This window comes from Aethalodelphis obliquidens, unplaced genomic scaffold (genome assembly GCF_003676395.1).
Source record: "Aethalodelphis obliquidens isolate GAN/ISIS:26980383/991018 unplaced genomic scaffold, ASM367639v1 scaffold13, whole genome shotgun sequence".
NCBI lineage: Eukaryota > Metazoa > Chordata > Mammalia > Artiodactyla > Delphinidae > Aethalodelphis > Aethalodelphis obliquidens.
This window is the reverse complement of record NW_020837957.1, coordinates 11,499,351-11,520,246: the sequence shown is the minus strand read 5'-3', so window position 1 is coordinate 11,520,246 and position 20,896 is coordinate 11,499,351. Positions and strand designations below refer to the sequence as shown.

At 38.3% G+C, this 20,896-nt stretch overlaps 1 protein-coding gene and 1 non-coding gene across 2 annotated transcripts in view; one reads left to right on the top strand and one right to left on the bottom strand.

The window, feature by feature from the left end:
- TNNI3K (TNNI3 interacting kinase) overlaps positions 1 to 20,896 on the bottom strand; it is a 290,251-nt gene that overhangs the window by 37,588 nt on the left and 231,767 nt on the right. Inside the window, exon 25 of the mRNA XM_027114085.1 lies at positions 17,645 to 17,814. Within this exon, the coding sequence (XP_026969886.1) occupies positions 17,645 to 17,814 (170 nt within the window). The remainder of the gene's footprint in view (positions 1 to 17,644; positions 17,815 to 20,896) is intronic.
- On the top strand, positions 19,923 to 19,995 carry TRNAW-CCA (transfer RNA tryptophan (anticodon CCA)). The gene has a single exon. It is a non-coding gene; the product is annotated as a tRNA-Trp (tRNA).

Below are 20,896 nucleotides of genomic sequence, written 5' to 3'. Positions count from 1 at the left end.
TATTTTGTCTGATATAAATATTGGTCCACCAGCTTTTTATTTCCATTTGCATGGAATACCTTCTTCCATCACTCACTTTCAGTCTGTGTGTGTTTTTATATTTGAAGTGAGGTCTTTATGCAGCATATATATGGGTCTTGATTTTGTACATGATCAGCCACTCTATGTCTTTTGATTGGAGCATTAGTCTATTTACATGTAAAGTAATTATGTATAAGTATGTACTTATTTTCATTTTGTTTTTTGATTGTTTTTGTAGCCCATTTTTGTTTGATTCTTTTGTTCTCTTACCTTGTGATTTGATAAGTATCTTTAGTTATGTTTGGATTCCTCTGTCTTTTTTTGTGTGTGTATCTATTATAAGCTTTTGATTTATAGTTATCATGGGGTTCATATATAACAACCTATATATATAGGTGATTATTTTAAGTTGATGATCTCTTAATTTTGAATGCATTCTAACAACCCTACGTTTTTACTTCCCTGGCCAATGTTTAATGTTTTTGACATCACATTTTTGTTTTGTGTATCCCTTAACTACTTACTGTGAATATCGATAATTTTACTACTTTTCTCTTTTAACCCCCCTACTAGCTTTATAAGTGGTTGATCTACTACTTTTACTATATGCTTGCTTTGCCAATGAGATCTTTTCCTTTCATAATTTTCATATTTCTAGTTGTAGTCTTGTCTTTTCTGCTTAGAGAAGTCCCTTTAACATTTCTTGTAAAGCCAGTTTAGTGGTGCTGAACTCTTTCTAGCTTTCGCTATTCTGTAAAGTTCTTTATCTCTTTTTCAAGTCTGAATGATAGCCTTGATGGGTAGAGTATTCTTGGTTGCAGGTCTTTTTCCTTTCATCACTTTGAATTTGTTATGCTGTTTCCTTCTGGCTTGCAAAGTTTCCACTGAAAAGTCAGCTGATAATTTTATGGGAGTTCTCTTGTATGTCACTAGTTGCTTTTCCCTTGTTTCTTTTAAGATTCTCTCTTTACCTTTAATTTTTGCTATTTTAACTATAATGTGTCTTGGTGTGGATCTCTTTGTGCTCACCTTGTTTGGAAGTCTCAGTGCTTTCTGGACTTAGATGTCTGTTTCCTTTCCCAGCTTAGGGAAGTTTTCAGCTATTATTTCTTCAAATAAGTTCTCTGCCTCTTTCTCTCTCTCTTCTACTTCTGGGACTCCTGTAATGTGAATGTTAGTATGCTTGATGTCCCAGAGGTCTCTTAAACTATTCTCATTTTAAAAAATTCTTTTTTCATTTCTGTGCAGTTGGGATGATTTTCACTACTCTTTCTTCCAGTTCACTGATCCATTCCGCTCTATCATCTAATCTACTTTTGATCCCTTCTAGTGGATTTTTGTCTTCAGTTATTGTATTCTTCAGCTCTGTTTGGTTCTGCCTTATATTTTCTAACTTTATATTAAACTTCTCACCATGTTCATTCATTCTTCTCCCAAGTTCATTGAGCATAATTACCTTGAATTCTTGATTATTACCTTCTATTCCTTACCAGGTAGATTGCTTATCTCCACTTTGTTTTTTTCTTTTTCTGAGGTTTTGTCTTGTTCCCTTGTTTGGAACATATTCCTCATCTCCTCATTTTGCCTAACCCTCTGTGTTTATTTCTATGCATTAGGTAGCTCAGTTAAATTTCCTAATCTTGGAGAAGTGGCCTTATGTGTGAGACATCCTATGAGGCTGAGCAGCATATTCCCCTCTAATGTTCTAAGGGTGCCCTCTATGTGGGCTGCATGGGCTCTTCTGTTGTGATGTGGCTGACTACTCTGGGTGCACTGGTAGGTGGGGCTAGCACTCAGCCCTCTTGGCTGCCAGCCCACTGGTGGGCAGGGCTGAGTCCCAGTGTAGCTGACTGTGTGGCCTGGAGGGTCCCAGGCCTGGTGCTGACCTGCTGGTAAACCCGGAGCTAATAGGCTAGTGGGAAGACTCCACTTGCCAGCACCACTGTCCTTGTGGTAGCATAAGCTTTGAAAAACAGCAGCTGCCTGCATCTGTGTCCCCATGGGGGAGTCCCAGTTGCTTCCTGCCCCTCTGGGAGGTTCTCCAAGATCAGCAAGTGGGTCTGGCCCAGGTCCCTTTTAAATTACTGCCTCTGCACTGGGACTTGGAGTATGTGAGATTTTGCACACGCCCTTTAAGAGTAGAGTGTGTTTTCTATAGCCCTCTGGCTCTCCCATATGCAAGCCCCACTGGCCTTCAAAATAAGACATTCTGGGGTTCATCTTCCCAGTGTAGGACTCCTGGGCTGGGGAACCTGGTATGGAGCTTGGACCCCTTGCTCCTTGAGGAGAACCTCTGCAATCGTGATTATCCTCCTGTTTGTCAGTCAGTTACCTGAGGGTGTGAGTCTTCACTATACCATGTCTCCACCCCTCCTACCTCTCTCATTATGGTTCCTTCTTTATATTTTTAGTTGTGGAAAACCTTCTCTGCTAGTCTTCAGGTTATTCTCATAGAAAGTTACTCTGTAAGTACTTGTAATTTTGGTGTGTTCATGGGGGGAGGTGAGCTCAGGATCTTCCTTCTCTGCCATCTGGTAAAAAATTTCCCATAAATTCTGTTTAAATTTATACCATGTGCCACTAATGAGTCCATGCCCCACCAGCTTTCCTTATTTTTTCCTATGTTTTCAGTGTCTCTCCTCTTCAGTATAGATTCATTGCCTGGCAATCCATAGCTAGTGTTCTTCTTACTCTCTAATTCACTGTCATTTCCAGAGAAGGACAAATGGGCAACCTGCTGGACATACCTCAAGGCCAATGGTATGTCTCTCCTCACTCTCATAAATACCTCCCTCTGTGTTTACATGACCCAAGAGTCTTATACTGTATAATCACATTGTATTATAAATACATTTGGGGTCTATATTCCATACTAGGCTACTTAAAGGGAGGAAAAATTTTACTATGTACCCTTTTTGACTTCTCCAATTCCTAGAAAACTCCTGGTTTGATGCAGGCACTATGTAAAATGGATGATTGACTTACTGAGACAGGAAAGAAAACAAACAGTGCTTCGATTTTCAACCTTGAGGTATCTAAAAGGCACTCAAGTTCCTACGCATCAGGGCTCGTGTGCCTGGATGACTAGCTCATGTGACACTAAATTAAAGTGCTGTATTGTTAGGGATTGCCAGTGTGGCTAAAACAAGTGCTTAAATCTCACCACAGAACTGTGCTTCTCCATGTTCTTAGTTTCAATGGACCCTAATGTGGAACAAAAAGTAGACTTTAGAGTCAGTCAAAAGGTTTGCATTGATTGAGCCATTCATTCATTCATTTAAGATACATGTACCTACCACTTACTATGTGTGTCTGTGTGTAGGGGGACAACTGAAATAATTATAATTATTATAATATAGTTTCTGATTCTGATGGGATATGCATGGGATAAGATGGCAACAAACATGATGTGTATCTAGCCAATTGAAGGTATCCAGGGAGACTTCCAAGAAGAAGAGATTTTGGAGCTGAGCTTAGCCTTCATTGACTCTTCCATGTATCTGTGTGCTAAGAAGGTGGAGGTGGGGTGAGGAAGTTTGAAAACTGCTCTTGTGTGTGCTGTTTGCAAGTCGGAATGTGATTGCCTTGACATATGGATAATGGATAATACGGGGATCTTGCAACTGGAGCACTATATGATATCTGTAACAAAATTCAGATAATGATTCATTCAACATTTCTTTCAACATATTTTCTTTAGTGTAATGGACTATGCCAGTTGGTATTGCAAGTATAAAATTATTTCACATGGTTGGGTATCCCCCTCAAGGAACTTACACAACATAGACATGATACTAAGTAGAAAGTGAGGTAAGGTAAATGAAACCTTTCTTAGAAGAGAGAAAACTCTTTCCATCAAGTGTAAGGATGGAATTAGGAATGCTTGTAGGGAGAGGTGATGCAACCTTGAAGAAGGGGTAGGATCTAGAAATATAGAGACAATGGGGACAACATTCTAAATATACTAGAGCTAGAAGTGTCCACAGAGATTGGCAAGTCCTGTGCTTCTTAAATTTTAATGTACATTCACAAGTCACGTGTTAAAATCTTGAAAATGCAGATTATGATTCAGTAGGCCTGTGTGGCCCCTAGGAGTCTTAATTTCTAACAAGCGCCTAGGGGATGCTGAAGCTGGTGGTCTGTGGGCCACACCTTGAGTAGCAAGGTCCAGTTCACATGCCTCAGAATAGTCACTGAAACCCAGGGTGGGAAGGGACTTGCCCACGCCACAGGGTTGATTAGTATGAGGGCAGCCCTCTGTCTCACACTGCAGCAGCTCGGCAAGTAGTGAAAAGATTATAAGCTTTGGAGTCAGGCTGATCTACGCTCAATCTTGGCCCTGCTGTTTACTAGTTACAAAGCCTTGGGAAGGTTATTTATCCTTTCTGTGCTCCAGTTTTCTCATTTGTAGAATACTGATAAATAACTCCTAACTTGTAGAAGAGTTGTGATAAGTCAATGATCTGACTGGCATACAAGAAAATGTGTAATAGTGTCTGGAACACAGTAAGTGATCAAAACACGCAATGTGCCTTCTCTTGCTTTTTTGACCAGGTTAACATTGTCATCAGTGCACATGGCTTCATCTCTGACATCTCTCTCCTAGGCCCTAGGCTGTATTGGCATCCAGTGACATGCAGGGGGGCCATTAACACTGGTTGGCAAATAGGTCCCTGATTAATGCCAAATATAGAGGATTTAATTTTTTTTTTTTTTGCTGTCTCTTTGGAAAAGGATTAAAAAAGGTAATAAACATATTCCATTAGTGCATTCTTGGTATTCTTTTTGCAATTGAGGCCTTTAAAACACCTGCTCATTAATAGAAAATGCTCAGACAATATAAAAAATATTAATGATAGACGTTTTTCATTCCACTTTGGTTAATACCTTTTTTTCCCTGGGTCCATGATTTTTTCAGGCTGTCTTAACTGCTTACCTAAATACTAAGAAAAACTCAATCTCATGGTTTTCAAGGAGATAATAAGAAACAATGATTTGTGAAATGTCTTCTCTAATGAGAAATTTCCTGTTTCAAATACTGGCATGCAAAAGAAGGATGCTGCAGTTTTTGCATTGTATGAGGGTTAGATTCAGTCTACCTGGAAGGTGGTAAAGGTGAAAAGAAGAAAAAAAATCTATGAGGAATTAAACCTGCTAAACTGTGCAGTGCCATTGTAAGAGCTTCTTCAGAAATCTATTTAGAAATCTCTGCTCTTGTATCTGAAGCATTACAGAGACACCAGCATCACCCACTTCTTATTACTGCAAACATGGCAACAGTTGCCATGCTAGCAAGAGATTCGAAGCACAAACACTGGAGTCAGGAGGGAGCAGGGCGGGGCCCGAGCTGGAGTCAGGGCTGCTGAACAGTGCACAGGGCTGCCTGTACAGATTTAATTAGGCCAGTTGTTCTCTTTGGTCCCCGTGCTGTGTCCTGTCAGACATTTCAGTAGAGCAGCAGCAGTCTCAAAAGCAGCTTTTTTGGACCAGGTCTTTTACTATCAGTCGTGCACAACCATCACCGCCAAAAGCGGTGCTTTGATGTGCTTTGATGAAGGCAAGAGTGGGTCTGGGCCCTCGTTTTGGTTATGAATGGAGAAAGGACCAGAGTTTCTTTTCGTTTCCAGGAATGAAAAACTCATAAAACTCTTATCCTTAGAAAGTCAGGCTAGTCGTTGTCCCAATATGTCATTTCACCTAATTGAAAACTGAGAAATCTGTCACCATTTATTTAGCAGTTTGCCTACGGCGAATCTTTGCAGGTTCCCTTCCTGTGGCTGGGAATTAGTTAATTAGTATTACAAAATGCTTGAAGAGGGAAATGCACTCTGGCTCACCCTTTGGGTTATGAGGGAGCCCATTTTAGGTTGCTAACAAGCACTGCTGAAGGATAGAAAAGAACCCAAGATTACAGCATCAGCCACCGTAAGAGCTGCATCTTTCCCTCTCTCGAGTGCATATGTAGTAACCTACATATGTCACTTGCTCACTTTTTTCATGCAAATCTTTTTTGCTTGACAATAAATCAGGTCCTTGAAGCTTATAAAAAAGGTGTCAATTTTACACATGTAGGGCTCTTCTCATATCTTCACTTTTATTAATTTCCTATTTTTCATCACTTCTTCTTTTGAACAGAATATTTTGTTTGATGTTCTTTCTTTTACATTTTTCATGGAGAAATGCTGTTTCAAACTAAGGGTGGTTTTAAAGTCAAGGAACTGAAGGAAAGAATTGACATTTTTCACCTCCTCTTAACTTTAAGGCTGAATGCCTCTGTTCAGTGAAATCTCTAAGCCTGTCTCCTCAGTACAGCAGTCAGAGGGCTGAAGGCCTCACCCGTGCTTTGTCAACTGATTGCTAGGTGGCGCTAGAGAGCAAGGCAACTAGAAAAGAGCTTCTAACACAACTGCTGTAGGTCCACATTAGCTGGAAGGAAGTTCTTACATTGAGCCCTATTGCATTTCAGAACAGACTATTTCCAATTTTGATGACTTGTAGGATATCAGCAACATGAGATGCAGAGAGCACCAGCAATCAATTTACAGTCTTCTGTCTTCCTTTTACTTTTTGTGTGTATGTGTGCCTCTGGGAATTGTTTTCTTATTTCACTACAGTGCTTTCTGGGTATGGTACCTAGGGCTGTGGTGAAGAGGTTTTGTATAAATATAAATAGATGGATATGCTTATTTTTTGACCTTTATGGAAATAGTTTTAACTTCCTCCACTTTCTTTAATTTTCCCTCCTTAGTAGATGACATTCAAGCACATAATGAAGAGGTATAAGAAGTGCTTTCACACCCTCACACAACATGTGTAGCTATGTATTATCTCTCTCAACCCCATACCCCATGACATTAAGAAATTTTCTGCTTTTGTTAATTAGAAAAAAATTTATGGACAGATTTGAGCTTAAAAAGAAAGAGATAAAAGGCAAATGACAGGCATCACGCCACTTGCTTAGATTCCAGCTGCTCTCCTTTGGCTTTTATATTTTTCCAGCACAGACCCTTAATGAGCTTGATTACTGACCTTCAGAAAGTGAGTGTCACAAAAATTATACATCCCAGAGGTGATAACTGTCCTGAGAAAAAAAGTCTTCTCCCTTGATTAGGCAAGCAATGTCTTACTCCCCTCACTATACAAACAATGTGAACGAGGCCCATAGAACTTAAGTGAGTTAGACCACGCTACAAGCTCAAAATACATTGCTGAATTGAGGATTAGGTATTAATGTGATGCTCTGATACACACTGAGTTCTTTTGTAAACACTAGATGTGATATTTTAAATCAACAATGTTTAACAAGTAAAAAAGAGTTCAGAAAGCCAAAGATGTTTTTTATTATTTTCTTAAATTTATAGATCTTAAAATTATTTCTATGTAGAATCAGCTAAAAGATTCTGGGCCTTCATTGTGTTTATGAGTTAAAGGGCAGTGTTTGTCTTCATTTCCAGGACTGAAAAACTCATGAAACCTTCATCACTGGATAGGTTTTATTCTGTTGAACAAAAATATAAGCTAAAAGATTCTTTTTTTGTTTTTAATACAGTGAATTCAATTGACTACTATAGTAGAGAGTACATTTAATGAGAAAAAGATGTCTGGTTTTACGATGTACTTAATTCAATAAAGAAATCATACTGAAGTAATGTTCAAAACTGGTCCCCAAATACTTAGAAGGAAGGAGTTTATGTTTTTATATGTCCTGATTAGTTTTTGCTGCTTCTAGAAATGTGGCCAGGGAATCAGGCTGGTTTCCAGAGACATGATTAAAGAAGAGAGAGAGGACAAGGTTAGGCCATGGTCTGCTCGTGAATGAGGCAGCAGATATGGAATTTGTTTTGTTCAGGTTAGGTGTGTATCAGTGCAGGCAGCTGATTATAAAGATCTGTTATGAGCAGGCATAAGCTGAGGTAAAGTGGCTAGTATCAGAGGTAGTCAGAGTGAGAAGGGAAATTTTTCCTTCAATCAAAGGCTGTACTGGCCATAGACTGAGAATGAGCTACGTTCCATTGAAGCTGGAAGAGTTTTCGAGGCAGGTAGTTCAGTACTCTGGATAGCTCCCTGCTGATTATCCTCAAAGCCCAAACCAGAGGTTAGAAGTTTCTGCTTCTTAAAGACAGTTCAAACATGTTGGCCAAGCATAGTCTCCAGAGGCAGCATGGTGTAATGGAAACACCACCAGATAGGCCCAGATTCAACTATTAATTACCATTTTTCCACTATACAGTTTCATTAAAGTTACTTAAATCGTTGGAGTCTCAGTTGTAAAACAAACTGAAAAATGGAAACCAGGAGGCCTACTTCATAAGTGAGGATTAAATGGAATCATGTTGCGAGGCCTATCATGATCATTCATTCATTCCACAAGTATGTATTTAGCAACTATTAGACCCTATTCTAAGTACTGGAGACACAGAATCAAAAAGGAGAGACATTCATGCTCTCATGATGTTTACAATTTAGTGTAGATACCAATAAAAAAGTAAGTGATTGGCTAAAACTATACTTCCAGGCAGATGTAAGTGCCATGAAGAAGCTATTCTACTGATTCTTGTGGGCCTAAAGCTTGAATTTTATTGGACTACATGGGAGAAATAGCATGGGCCCACGCCAGGTGGGAGGTCAGTTAATAAACACCTGTATAAAGCTAAAATCTTTGAAGGACAACACCAAGATTGGGTGAGCCAGGAATAATAACATCCATTCTACATAGGAAGATACAGAGGATAATTGCTCTATGTCATCCTTGGCTCCAGATAAACTGAGAAAAATGAAAAAATGAAATATTTTCCCTGAGAGGTTCTATCCACAAGCCCATTCACATGCAAGTTTTAAAACAAAAATATCACTACATGTGTTTTATGGAAAACTCCAAGTTGAAGTTTTTAAGTGGTTTGGTGGGTTAGTGTCCCCAGATAGTCAGAAAGAGCAAAAGCAAACCATCTGTGAAGTAACATACACCAAATAAAGGTCAAAAAATTGCCAGCGATAAAGTTCCAAGGAATATGAGCTACAATAGAAACAAAAATTTCTAAATACATTTTAAAACAAGGAGCAAGAATTATCAGGAACAATGAACTACATAATTATATCTAAAAACTTCAGATAGAGAAATAGCAGATATTCAGATATATTAATAGAATCTAAAATAAATGTGTATGAAAAGAAGAAATAATTTAGAAGTGTGTAGAAGAAACAGATTTTCAAAAGAGTTTAGTCAAATTGCAAAAGCTATACAATTTCTAGAATTGGAATAGATATTAGAAATGAATTGAATTAGAAATGCAATGAAGAGAGCAGTGTATTAGATCCAGCTACCAAGTGTACTGGATAGATTTGAAGAAATTACCAGAAAGCAGCATAGAGAAAGTAAAGGGTGGAAAATTTTAAAAAAAAGAGAGATTGAGAAATGTGGAAAATAGAGTGAGAAGATTTAAAATACATCTAATTAGAAGTCCATAAAGAGAGAAGAGAGAAGATGGGGTAAAGACATATTAGAAGAGGTAGTGACTGAGAATTTTCCAGAATTTATGAAAGATATCAATCTTCAGATTCTGGACATCTAATAAATTCAAAGCAAGATAAATAAAAATAAATCCATACCTGTATACAACATAGTTAAACTGTACAATACCAAAAACAAAGAGAAATTCTAACAGCAATTAGAAAGGGCAGATTAAAAATAAAATAAATGACAATTAGATTCACAGATAATATTTTAACAGCAGCAACAACAACAAAGATGTGGAAAAGCACCTTAAAGTTTCAGGGGAAAATAATTAAACACCTTAAATCCCATATCCACTAAAATATACCTCAAGAAAGAGGGAAAATAAAGGTGTTTTCAGAATGGAAAACTCCTTTTCCGTTCAATAGTAAGATAGGAGAATCTCAGGTGAGAGTTACCTAAGGGGACAAATGTGTTCATGAACTAATGCTCTTGTGAAGGAAGGCTGTTCTTTTTGGCCTTTTACCTGGGTAGCCTCTTCTGACATCAAACATCCCAGCAGCTTTTAAAATCCCTCTGTTTTTATGTAGCTTCATGAGAGATCCCATAGCTTTTCCAAACTTGGTTACATATCTCCCATTACGGGGCCATAAAATAGAGAACAGAGGGCTTCCCTGGTGGCGCAGTGGTTAAGAATCCACCTGTCAATGCAGGGGACATGGGTTCAAGCCCTGGTCTGGGAAGATCCCACATGCCACAGAGCAACTAAGCCTGTGCACCATAACTACTGAGCTTGCGTTATTTAAGTCTAAATAAACCATAGCTGTGTAAAACATTAAAATAATATCTAAGTTGTGGAATTAGAAAAATCATAATAAAATAAAATAATGGATAGAATTATATAATTTGGGAGGGAATGAATGAAACTAAAATGCTCTAAAATATCTCTTTTATTTGGGAGTAGGACAAGTATATTAATATAAAATTTATTAAGTTTAATATGTTAAAGTTTCTAGGGTACCTACTAAGGAACAGAAAACCAGAGTGCCTATTCAAATAATCCAAAGGAAAACAGGCAAAGGACAGAGTGAGAAAAAAACCCAGAGAGAATAAAATAATATGGTAGCAATGAATTCAAATTATTTCAGCAATCACAATGAATGTAACAATCAACATGACAAAAGGTATAAGAACCTTGCAGAGAAGATTATAAAACCTAACTAAAAGATGTTAAAGAACATCTAAATAAATACAAAAAGTACTATGTTTATGGAAAGGGAGACTCAATGTCATAAAGATGTCATATCTTCCCATATTGATCTACAGGTTTAAAATACCTATAATCAAAATCTTATGTTTTTGTGAAAAAATGCAAGCTGATTATAAAATTTATATGGAAGAAAAAAAGTCAAGAATAATCAAGAATAGTCAAGATGGGCTGTGCCCTACCAGAAATCAAGAGTTTAATAATGCTATTGTAATTAAAATCGTATACAACTGACACAGGGATAAACAAATGTCCCAATGGAACAGAATAGAAAAACTGAAAACAGACCTATCTAAAGGTAGATCCTTGATATGTGAAAGAACTTCTTTTATAGATCACTGAGAAAGGGATGACTATTCTTTTTAAAAAGGAGGAAAAGAAAGTTCATGGTCGTTATTTCATGTTTGTTCATCCTGTTCTCTTTATACCTGAACTATATTTCCATCATCTCTCTTCAGTGAAACCTTTCTCAACTACCTCAACTCAAAGCAAACTCCCCTTTTAAAACACACTGGGAATGAATGTGTCAGTGCCTTCTTTTTTCACACGTTTCCAGCATCAAAATTCTATTCTTTTTTTTATTACAAAGAAGTAAGCAGATATTTAATGCCCTAATAGTGAGGGGGTGGGATGGAAAGAAGTTTGAATTAACTGGTTGTTCATTATTTTTGGACAAAAAAAATTTGAACTTGACCGGAAAGTAAGGGTCAAAATTCTGAGCGCCACAGTTTTACTCAAATTTCAGAAATACAAAGCATGGTATTCTTAGGCCAACTAATGATTCCTCTAATTTATTATAGATAAAAAATATTTAATATTCACCACTTACAGTTCAGTTATAAATGAGATATTGTAGGCACCAGAAAAAAAAAACACAAAAGAAAATTTCTTCCCTTAAAGTATTTATGAACTAATGGGGAATTAAAAATAAATGATCATAATAAAAGACAAAATAACACAAATGTATAAAGTGGCACAAACTACCGTGGCCTTTGGTAAGGCATAACTGAGGAGGAGTTAGTCCCAGAAAAGGCTCTTTCATGACATAGTGATCAAGCTGACTAGATATTACTGAAGGCTGATTAATATTTTGATAAGATTGGGCGGGACTGTTGAGGTTAAAAAATAGGATATAGGAATAGGTTGACAGTAAATTAAACATGGGGTGTGTATGGGAAATAGTAGAACTTCTAGTTTGTCTATAGTGTGTGTCACCAGGGATGCTATTGCTATTCTGTGCAGGATAATTCTTTATTTTGTGGGATTGTCCAAAACATTGTAGGAAATTCAACACTCTGCCCCCCCCCACTAAATATCACTGGCACCTCCCTTGTCACTGGGAAATACCAAAAATACCAAAATATCAAAAAATATGTCTTACAGTTCCCAAAACCCTAGAGAATTTTTTGAGAAGAGAAGTGATGGGATCAATGTCTAGAACCACTGGAACATCTGATGTTCACTGTGGGGTAAAACTGGAAATGTGTTTCACTGGTCATTTTGGATTCTGGATGACATAACGTCACTTAATTTTAGAGGCAATGTGGAATTATTGGTAGTTTTAAAGTAGGGTAGTGATATAATTGGAGGTCTACAGAAGGAAGATTACACTGGCAGTAGAGGGTTAAGTGGATTATGGCATGGGGAAGCTGGGACTCGAGGGAGAGAATTTAAAGACATGACAAAGAAAGCAGAGCAGCCAAGTTTGGACATATGGACTGGGGGCTAACTGTATGTGTGTGTGTGTGTGACACAGAGAGCGAGAGAGAGACAGAGAGTTGGAGCCATGGGTTGAAACTGCTGATTGTGGTGAGCTGGCAAGAGAAATAAATTGGGAATGAAGAAGGGATTGGAAGAAAAGTGAATATTTAAGAGGCCTGAGGGAAGTTTCAGTACAAAGAAGCATGGAGGAGAGGCAGTAGACTAAAAAGGGGAGTATTTGCCCTTCGGTGGTGAAGAGACACCACACTACGGCTGAAACTGGATAAACCATCCTGCTCCACAGAAGCGAGTGGACACAAGCCCCTCACCGCTCCTTTTTTCATTCCTCCTAGGAGCATTGGTTTCATGGTGCTATCATCTTACACAGTTGCTGCATTCTGGAAAAACTATGTGTAAGTTAAAATTTGATAACATATTCAACTTTTATAAGTTGAATTGCATTCTAAGTGCACTAGGCAAGCTTTCTATTTAAAGGAACCCTTTCATGGACCCTTTTGTAATGTGAAAAATTAATTCCAAATCAATCTGTTTCACAGTTCCAATCTCTGGATCTCTGCTCTCTTCTCCTGGACAGCTAACTAGGTCATAGCGTTCTATTCTCAGAGCCCAGCCCCACATAAACACTAATTGGTTTTCACATCTGAAAGGTTGTGTATCACTTTGTCATTTCTAAATTTACATGATGTAATCCATGTACAAGATGGGAGATTTCATACCCTGTGGGAGGAGCAAGTGCCACATGCTTAGTTTTCCAAATATATCTAAAGACACAAAGTATTTTAAAAGAGGCAGAACTTCAGGAGTGCCTTCCCCAAACTCAGATTTCATCAGTTTGGGGTTGCAGCAGGAATTAACAAATGTCTATTACCTTTGGAGAAGATATCTGACACAGTTTCCCACCTTGATATTTATTTTATAAAGGAAAATAATAATTAAAAACAAATGTGGAAATAGAAACCAAAACCCCCGCCAAATCAAGAATTACAAAATTACAGGCTGTAACTTTCATAACCCCAAAATTGAAAAAATAAATGCACTATTTTTAAGACATTGTTGAGGGCTCCAAGACCCAAAATTGGGAACATTTTGGGTGAGGACTACAGGCCATATCTTGTTGCTATTTAGGAAAAAATAATGCTGGGCTAAAAATTACACCTTGTGTGATTGTAATGAGTTAGTTAGAAAGCCTCTTAGATCAGAGGTTGCTAGCACCTTGCAAGGACTTTTGGGAGAGACCACACAGGTAATCAGCCTTCAGAATGGTCGCCTTTTGTCACAGCTGCTGTTTCACCTTGGCACTCACGGTCCTCTTTTGTTTACCCCATCAGTTGCATCAGATTGACTGGAAGGTTAGATTGTAGTATTCTCTTTGAGCATGCTTCTCATGCTTGGATGTATATTGGGCTCACCTGGAAAACTTTAAAAGCTCCTGAAGTCTGGATGCCATCCCCATGGATTTTGGTTTAATTGGTCCTGGACACTGGTACTTGTAAAAGTTCCCCAGGTGATTCTTAATGTGCAGCCAAAGAGCCGGCTGAATTCCAGGTTGTTAAACTCACGACCCTGCTGGATCCTTGGATTCTTTGACTTTAAGAACCTATTGATCTCTGGTCTCATTTGCTCTTTCCTATACACATGCTGAAAAGGCAGGCTTGGGAGGAGTAATTGAATTCTTTCCCTGACCAACTTTCAGAAGACATTGGAAGAAGTCCAGCAAATACAAGTATTGGCAAAATATATCAAACTTCTGAAAAGTGACACCTCCTGTGCCAGAGAAATTCAGAAAGCATAGGAGAGTCCTGCATGAGGACTCCAATTCTGCTTCAATAAACTTAATAAAGTTACTTACCATTTCTGAGCCTCAGTTTCCTTATCTATAAAAATTGGAATACCTAACTTCTAAGGTTTACTTAAATGAGTATTCAAAGTGTCTAAAATAGTGCCTGGCATGCAGTAGAAATGCAATAGTGATAGCTATTTAAAAGGAAAGAATAGAGAAAATAATTAAAGCTTATTGACTGATTATGCTCCAAAATAATAATAATTACAAATTATTGAGCCAATTTATCCAATTTTTTTATCCTCAGAACAAATATTTGTTACATATTGACTTCATTCCAATTACACTGCTAGCTACTAGGGTTACAGATATGAATAAAACAGACATGGTGCATCTTACAACTTAGCTAAATGCTTTACTTATTTCTGGAGTTGATTTCAAGCAGTCCAAAGATTGACCTTACTAGAGGAGTGATACAACTACAAACTGACCTTCAATGCACCCTCACAACAAATACTCAGGGTGTGCTAGGCTGTTAAGAGAAATTTGTACCAAGTAGACAGACAAGTACTTATCAGGGTTCCATAACTGTCCTGAAGGGCCAGGGAGGTATAAAAAACCATGTGAGACTATCAAAGGGAGCATCTCAAAACACCTGATGATTTTTTCCCACCCTGTTTGGGCAGTTTTAGGAGTAGTGGTGTACCTTCTTCCGGGTTCTTGAAGGCCAGAGCAGCTGTGTTCCCTCCACCCCCAACTCATCCAGTTGGGTGTGCTGCTGTGCCTCCCATCTGGGTAGCTGTCTATAAGTTGTGTGACTTACCTACATTATGGGAACTTGCACCCTTTGCTTGGGTCTGTTGGCATTTTTCACTCAGTCACTCTTGTGACAATACTGCCTCTCCCAGTAACAATCCTAAGAGCTAGTATTACTATCTGTATATTACATATAAGATGCAGGTAACTTGCCCAAGGTCACTGAGCTCTTAAGTGGTAAAGCCAAGACTGAACCTCAGATCTGACTCCACAGCTCATCCTCTTAACCTCTGCCTCAAGTGGACAAAGCTTGGGTGACCACGCTTTGGAAATACCAAAATCTGTCTCTTCAGATAATTAATTTTAAAACCACAAGTAAAGAAGAAGAAGAGCAGATGGAATTGAAGATGATGTTGTGACTGAACCTAATCTAATCTTGGCCTATGAGCCCCTTATGAAATTATGTGGGAGACTGGAGTCCAGTAAAGAATTGTGTTCAGTTTGCCTTGTTATCAATCAAGCCTGCTGATACTTAACTTCATGACATTCCATAGATTAAAGTTCATGATTCAGGTTCTCATCTCTTCATAGCTGCAGCTGCAACTCTTTTGTCAGACCAGGAATATAATAACTATGGCTAAAAAGGCAACAGTAGCAATTTGTAGATGGTATAGGATCCTTGCTAAATCCAGATAATCTTTCCTCACCTTCAGGATAAAAATGTTGAGTCTGATGACAGAATGTGTGAATGTGTATACGTGCATGTGTGTGTATAAGTGCGCATGTGTAATGGCTCATGTACAAATGCTCTGGAGCACATGTGGAAGGACAGAGATTTTAAGCCAGTCTTTTCTGACTTTCCAGGAGTTGCAGTATGCACTTTGTAGGGTATCCATGGAGCTCACAGTGCCTGCCTTTATTGTTCTCCATCCAGATCAGGCCATTGGCGACCAGGGTTACATACATGAAATATGACCCCACCTTCACTCCAACCACATTTGTTTAGACCAGAGGTGGCCATATAATCCAAAGGGACCAATCATATTTTCTCGCATGGCAGACTGTACTTATTCCTACTTCGTTATGCTTTTTGTATTTATGTCCTTTGCCATATGACTCTGTAGCACCTCCCACTAGAGGCTGAGTATATTTTCTCTCCCTATCGATGTTGGACTCAGCTATGCGACTTGCTCAAGGAATGTTGTAGGTTGCAGGAGACTGTGTATTGGGGATTGGGGCGTGTAAATGGCACAGTTTGCTATGGAAGAAAGCTGAACTCTTTTTTCCTCTTTTTCTGACTTGCCCCTTTGCTTAAACTTTTTTTTGTGGCTTTTGTTTTTCTTTGAGGTAAAGTTCACATCATATAAAATCAATCGTTTTAAAGTGAAAAATTCAGTGGCATTTAGTATACTCACAATGTTTTGTAACCACCACCTCTATCTAATTCCAAAATATTTTCATTCCCCCAAAATAAAATCCCATATCCATTAAGCAGTTACTCCCAATTTCCTCCTCCCCAACCCAGACCCTGGGGCCACCAATCTACTTTTTTGTTTTTATGGGTTTACCTATTGCTATTGACGGAATTGTGTCCCCCCTCCCTCCAAATTCATATGTTGGGGCCCTAACCCCGTATGTGACTGTATTGGAAATAGGGCCTTTAAGGTTGCAATTAAGGTTAAATGAGGTCAGAAGAATGAAGCCCTTGATCGGACAGAATTCGTGCCCTTATCAAAAGATAAAAGGACTCCAGAGCTCTCTCTGCCATGTGAGGGTACAGTGAGAAGGTGGCCATCTGTAAACCAGGAAAATTTGAAAGTCCCACTAGAACCCAGCCATGCTGGCACCCTGATGTCAGATTCCAGCCTCCATGGTGAGAAACTTCTGTTGTTTAAACCATCCAATCTATGGTATTTTGTTATAGCTACCCAAACTGACTAGTACACCTATTCTGGATATTCATATAAATAGGATCATACAATATGTGATTTTTGTCCCTGGCTTCCTTCATTTAGCATGTTTTCAGGGTTCATCCATGCTGTAGCATGCATCAGTACGTCATTCCTGTTACGGCTGAATAATATTCTATTGTATGGATACCACATTTTTTATCTATTCATCTGTTGATGGATTTTTTTTCCCACCTTTTGGCTATTGTGAATAGTGCTGCTATAAACATTTGAGTACAGGTATTTGTTGAGTATCTATTTTCAATTCTTTTGGAAATATACCTAGGGGTGGAATTGCTGGGTTATAAGGTAATTCTCAGAACACTGAACTTTTGGTGCTCAGACCTTCAGAGTTGCTTCTTGATTCCCACACAAGAAATTCTTCCTTAAATTCCATAAGAAACTCCCAGAATACTTTCAATAAATTCCTTTTGTTGCTGTAGCTAGACAGTTCTTGCTGTAGTTAGACAATTCTTGCTTAAGCAAGAGTTAACCCGAAGCTTAGAGAACCTAGACTAACAGACAACAAAATTTCTAATTTTTGGTCAAAATATTAGAAGAAAAATAGGTTCAAAACTCCCCTTTCAAAGTTTGCCACAGGGGTGGTAAGTTCCCTGTTGATACTAAGCAAGTCAGGTGATTATCTTGATGAAATTCTGGAATCTGACTTGACTGTGTAACTGTCAACTACCACTTACCTTTGGGACCAGGCAGCATAGGACCTTGCATTTAGAGCATATTCCAATTCAAAGCGACTCCGTAAAGCTGCCACGTGGCTCCGGCCAGGCCCTCCGCGGCTCAGCAGACAATCAGAAGAAGAGGAAGGTGAGAGAGACCCACTGCTGTTACTTGATGCAGGCGACATCAGCTGAGTGAAGGAGGGGCAATTTCAATCAATTAATAAATCCAACAGGCTTAACATCATAGTATAGAATGTAGATTTAACCTTCCATTCGAGGATTTCTCATATTTTAATTTCAATTCATCTCAGCTTGCTTTTCCTTTCAGCCTCTGATGGCAACACCTGGCTAGCTTTTTTTGACCCAGTTCTGTGATAAGAGCTGGCCCATAAAACTTATGCTTGTCTTTAACAAAACACAGTAGGCTCAAATCAGATTCATAAAATAGAACATTATTATTTAATGGTTAAAAGATTCTCTACATTTTTCACTATGGTGATGAGGTTCATGGCAGAGTTCCTTTAAATTGGAGCTTACAATTATTCCCTTTACATAAAATGGATTTACACACTTTCCCAAAAATACATCCATTTTATAAAATGAAGGCTGCTTTAATGTCCAGCAAGCATGAGGACTAAATAGAGTTGTTGTAAGAGAATTTTAAAAAATATTTACAAATAGTTAAGTATAGTTAGAAAATAGAAGAGTGTGAGGGAAGAAAATGAGAAAGAGAAGAGGAAAAAATAAGAAAGTAGTTTTCTTGAACTTTTGACACCCTTGTTACTTATGCACTCTACATAACACGACTGAGAATATTAGTGCTTTGACATTATAATTTCATAAGACATGTAGAGAGCAGACTTTGGTTTAAAAAAATAATATATATATAAATTCTAAACTCTTCACAGTAGCCAAGACATTTCTAAGTAAAGCTCCGAGAATCATGTGATGTCAGTATTGAAATGAACCTTCAAACTCTTCAATGATTTAATCTCTTCTATGCATCCTTTTCAAGTCAGCTATGCAATCTGATGGGGAACCTCCAGTGATGGGGAACTCACTGTCTCCAGATCCATTCATTTATGTTAGGACAGCTCCGACCAATGGAAAGTTCTTCCTCACAATTAACCAGTTCTATTATTGTACTTCATTTCCATCTGTTGGCCCACAGAGAACTAGGCCATTCCCTTTCCTACATGACAGTTCTTCAGATGTTTAAAAACAGCTGTTGACTCATCCTAGATTTGTCTTCTCTGGGATAAGTATCCCTGGTTCCTCTAATTGGCTCTCACATACAGGATTTTCAATCCATTCACCACTCTGATCTCTATTCCCTAAAATTTGTGTTCCAGTTTTAATTATCCCTTTAAAAGGACATAACTGGGAACTATTTTGTTTGGCCATCTCAGGAGAGAGAGGAATGATCACATTCTTTATTCAGATGCAAGACAGATACTTCATATTCTAACTCACCAAAAGCTTATTATCCACTAACCTTCATGATGCTCCTTAACCATATCTCCAACATTTGATTCTTTTACTATTGTTTCTTTGACTCTGGTGTATGATGATATATTTATTCCTATTAAATTATTTCTTAGACATGTCCTACTACTTTTCCTGCTTTCAAATATTTGTTGTCTCTCTCAACTTTACTATATCTACAAATGTGATGAGCAGAGCCTTCCTCACCTTGATCTTAACCACTGACTAAAAAGTTGAAGAGTAGAGAGGATAGAGCCTTATGGAGCTACACAAGTTAAGATCCTTAAAGATGATTCTAGTTCATTAATTAGTGCAATGCAGTTCAGCAAATTCTCTTTGCATATAGCCCATAGTTATTCGTCTTTTCCACTAGGGGAGATTGTGCTAAGAGGCTTGGTCAATATAACAAGACTAGCTAGCTTAGCAGATCCTACCATTGTCCCTGTTTCTGGAATTCTCTCTCTGATCTAACTGGATATATCCCAGGCTTGGCACAGCCTTGCTCTGTCAAACACAAAGGTTCAGAGTGAGAAGATACTTGGAACTCAAGCCTGAAAAGCATCTCTCAACATCCCAAGCCTCTGGCAGATGCTCTTGTTAGTAGGGGCTGCTGTAGTCCCACCAAATATACTTCTACTTCTCTCCACCTCGTTTGTTTCAGGACTGAAGAGAAGGGAAAGGAAGTTTTATGTTTAAAGAGTAAAGCTTCCTCTTTGTAAGTTCCAGTAAACATTCATGAGACAGAGCCACTCACTTCAGGCAGTAATCACAGACCTGGAACACTTTTCCAAAAGATTAGGTTCCAGGGAATTCCCTGGTGGTGCAGTGGTTAAGACTCCGTGCTCCCAATGCAGGGGGCCCAGGTTCGATCCCTGGCCAGGGAACTAGATCCCACATGCATGCCACAACCAAGAGTTCGCATGCCACAACTAAAGAGCCCACGAGCTGCAACTAAGGATCCCGCCTGCCAGAAATAAGACCCAGCACAACCAAATAAATAAATATTTAAAAAAAAAAAAAGATTAGGTTCCAGTCACTCTTTGTTAAGATTTTAAGGAAAGAAAACTTTCCTCAGATGGTTCCACTTTGGGATTTAGTTGTGCAATCTCAGGTTGATGCTGTTTTTCCCCATTTTTGCCCGTCCATACACTCGTTTATACGTGAGCCTGTATGTGTGATGTCCATCCCTCTCTCCCGTAGCACTCAGTTGCATTTGGGAATATGTTATTATTTTTGAATTAACCCTCATGTTTCAGTTCCCTTGCCTATTTTCAAATGCTATCTCCTGAACAGGTGTATAGAAAATTAAGGCAATTATAGAGAAAATTAAAGCAAACAGCTCCTTGATATTAAGGAAAGAAAATTCCATTAGTCTCATTACCAACACACATCACTTTATGTAAAATATGTGTGGTATAAAAGCAATGCCTCCCAATTAATTTATGTGCTAATTTTAGTAATAATTTTTCTGGTTCTTATTGAACATAAATGGACAATGGCTTAATGTTTTAGCTTACATTTCATTGTTTGTAAGAAATTTTGTATAGAAGGTAATGATTTACATAATTACCTTCTAACACATTTGTTATTTTTAAATTTTTACATATCAATTTTTTAAGCTATGCATACCCATGTCTATTTGCTTGCCTGATTATTTGTTGGAAGGGCCCCAATTCACTCTGAATTTGCCTTTGCCTTACAGATGCAGTCAATTCTCCTCCACCCTAAGAACTTAATTGACAGGGTGAAAATATGAATGGCGTTATGGACACACACTTTCTTTCC